This window comes from Cariama cristata, unplaced genomic scaffold (genome assembly GCF_000690535.1).
Source record: "Cariama cristata isolate BGI_N322 unplaced genomic scaffold, ASM69053v1 scaffold26408, whole genome shotgun sequence".
Taxonomy (NCBI): Eukaryota; Metazoa; Chordata; class Aves; order Cariamiformes; family Cariamidae; genus Cariama; species Cariama cristata.
Window position 1 is genome coordinate 713 of NW_009630993.1, and position 1,381 is coordinate 2,093.

The following is a 1,381-nucleotide window of genomic DNA, read 5'->3' on the forward strand; positions in this document are numbered from 1 at the left end:
GGTAAAACCCTACTGATCCTTAAAAGGGAGAAAAAGGAGGTGATGGGAGCCAAGGATGCCCCTGTGCAGAGCCGGGCGCTTCGTGCATCCAATCTCCTTTATACAGGATTTCCAAATGCGGCCCGAAATGGGCCCCCCCCTTAGCTTTTGCACAGCGAGACGTGCAGCTGCTTTTCTTGTTGCAAGAACATCTCCTGGGGAGAAGGTAGTGGTATTTATTTGCCTTGTGATTATGGAGGAATTTGAGCCTGTGCCAAATGCTGCTTTCTCCCCAGAAACTGCAGCGACGTGGTTTTCGATGCGTCGGAGAGTGCCTGTGTCCAGAGAGGGGCTGCCTGGCCGGAGAAAGCCCGTCTAGCTGACGATCCCCAGGATAACGCTGCTGTCCCGCTGCAGAGCCAGCAGAGCCATGCCTAAGAAGGATGACGACGCCAAAAAGCTGGCATCAGAAACGGTGCCGGACCAGCGCTGGAAACTACAAGTCTTCTACCTCTGTTTCTACGGCTTCATGGTGCAGATCCGACCTGGGGAGAGCTTCATCACCCCGTATCTCCTGGGGGTGGACAAGAACTTCACGCAGGCAGAGGTGAGCTGCGGGCAGCCTGTGTGTCGTCCCCCCTCCCCGCTCCGGTATCCCCTTTTCTGGACGCGATCACCACCCTGGGGCTGGCCAGAGCATCCTCCTGCAGTCCTGGGGTGTGGAGGGGTGCAGACGTGCCCCATCTCGGGCAAGGTGATGTGCGGTGACGCATGGGGTGGTCTGGGTCCAGCTGGCAGCATGTCCCTGTCTCACTGGGCTGCGAGGTCACCCTGTCCCCTGAGACCCAGGTTCAACTTTCCCTGGCATAAGACCTCGAATCTAGGCTGGCAACTGATTTTGGGGGGGCGACGCCTGATCCCTGACTGCCTGGGCAGCCCGTGGGATGGCAGGGAGGTGCTGGGCTGGGAGAAGCCCCATCCCATCCCACTGGGGAGACCCTCCCATGCTGGTGCAGTGCACAGTGCGGGGCACGGGGCTGGGCACCGCTGGGCTGCTGGCAATGATGGGGTTAGACGAGGAGAGGATGTGTGTCGTCATCCCCCCTCCTGACCAAGGGACGCTGGCTGAGGTCCCAGCAGGCTGCTGCATCCGTGGGAACGCCGTGTTCCCAGCACGGGATGGGGCCGAAGCTCAGCCAGACCCCCGCCCGAGCACACCGCAGGCCACATTCCTCCCGAGGAGGAAATCAGCTGATGCCCACCCAAACTGCGCTCCTTTGGGCCGGGGGCATCCCCTAGGGACGTGTCCCATGCTCAGCCCCTCCTTGCACGCATGGCAGGTGTCCAACGTGATCACACCGGTGCTGACCTACTCCTACATGGCCGTGCTGGTTCCCATCTT

General features: G+C 60.8%; 1 protein-coding gene across 1 annotated transcript in view; it reads left to right on the top strand.

Moving 5' to 3' along the window:
• Window positions 1–409: 409 nt before the first annotated feature.
• SLC19A1 (solute carrier family 19 (folate transporter), member 1) overlaps window positions 410–1,381 on the top strand; it is a 2,574-nt gene continuing 1,602 nt past the window's right edge. Inside the window, exons 1-2 of the mRNA XM_009705786.1 lie at window positions 410–586; window positions 1,320–1,380. Of these exons, the coding sequence (XP_009704088.1) occupies window positions 410–586; window positions 1,320–1,380 (238 nt within the window). The remainder of the gene's footprint in view (window positions 587–1,319; window position 1,381) is intronic.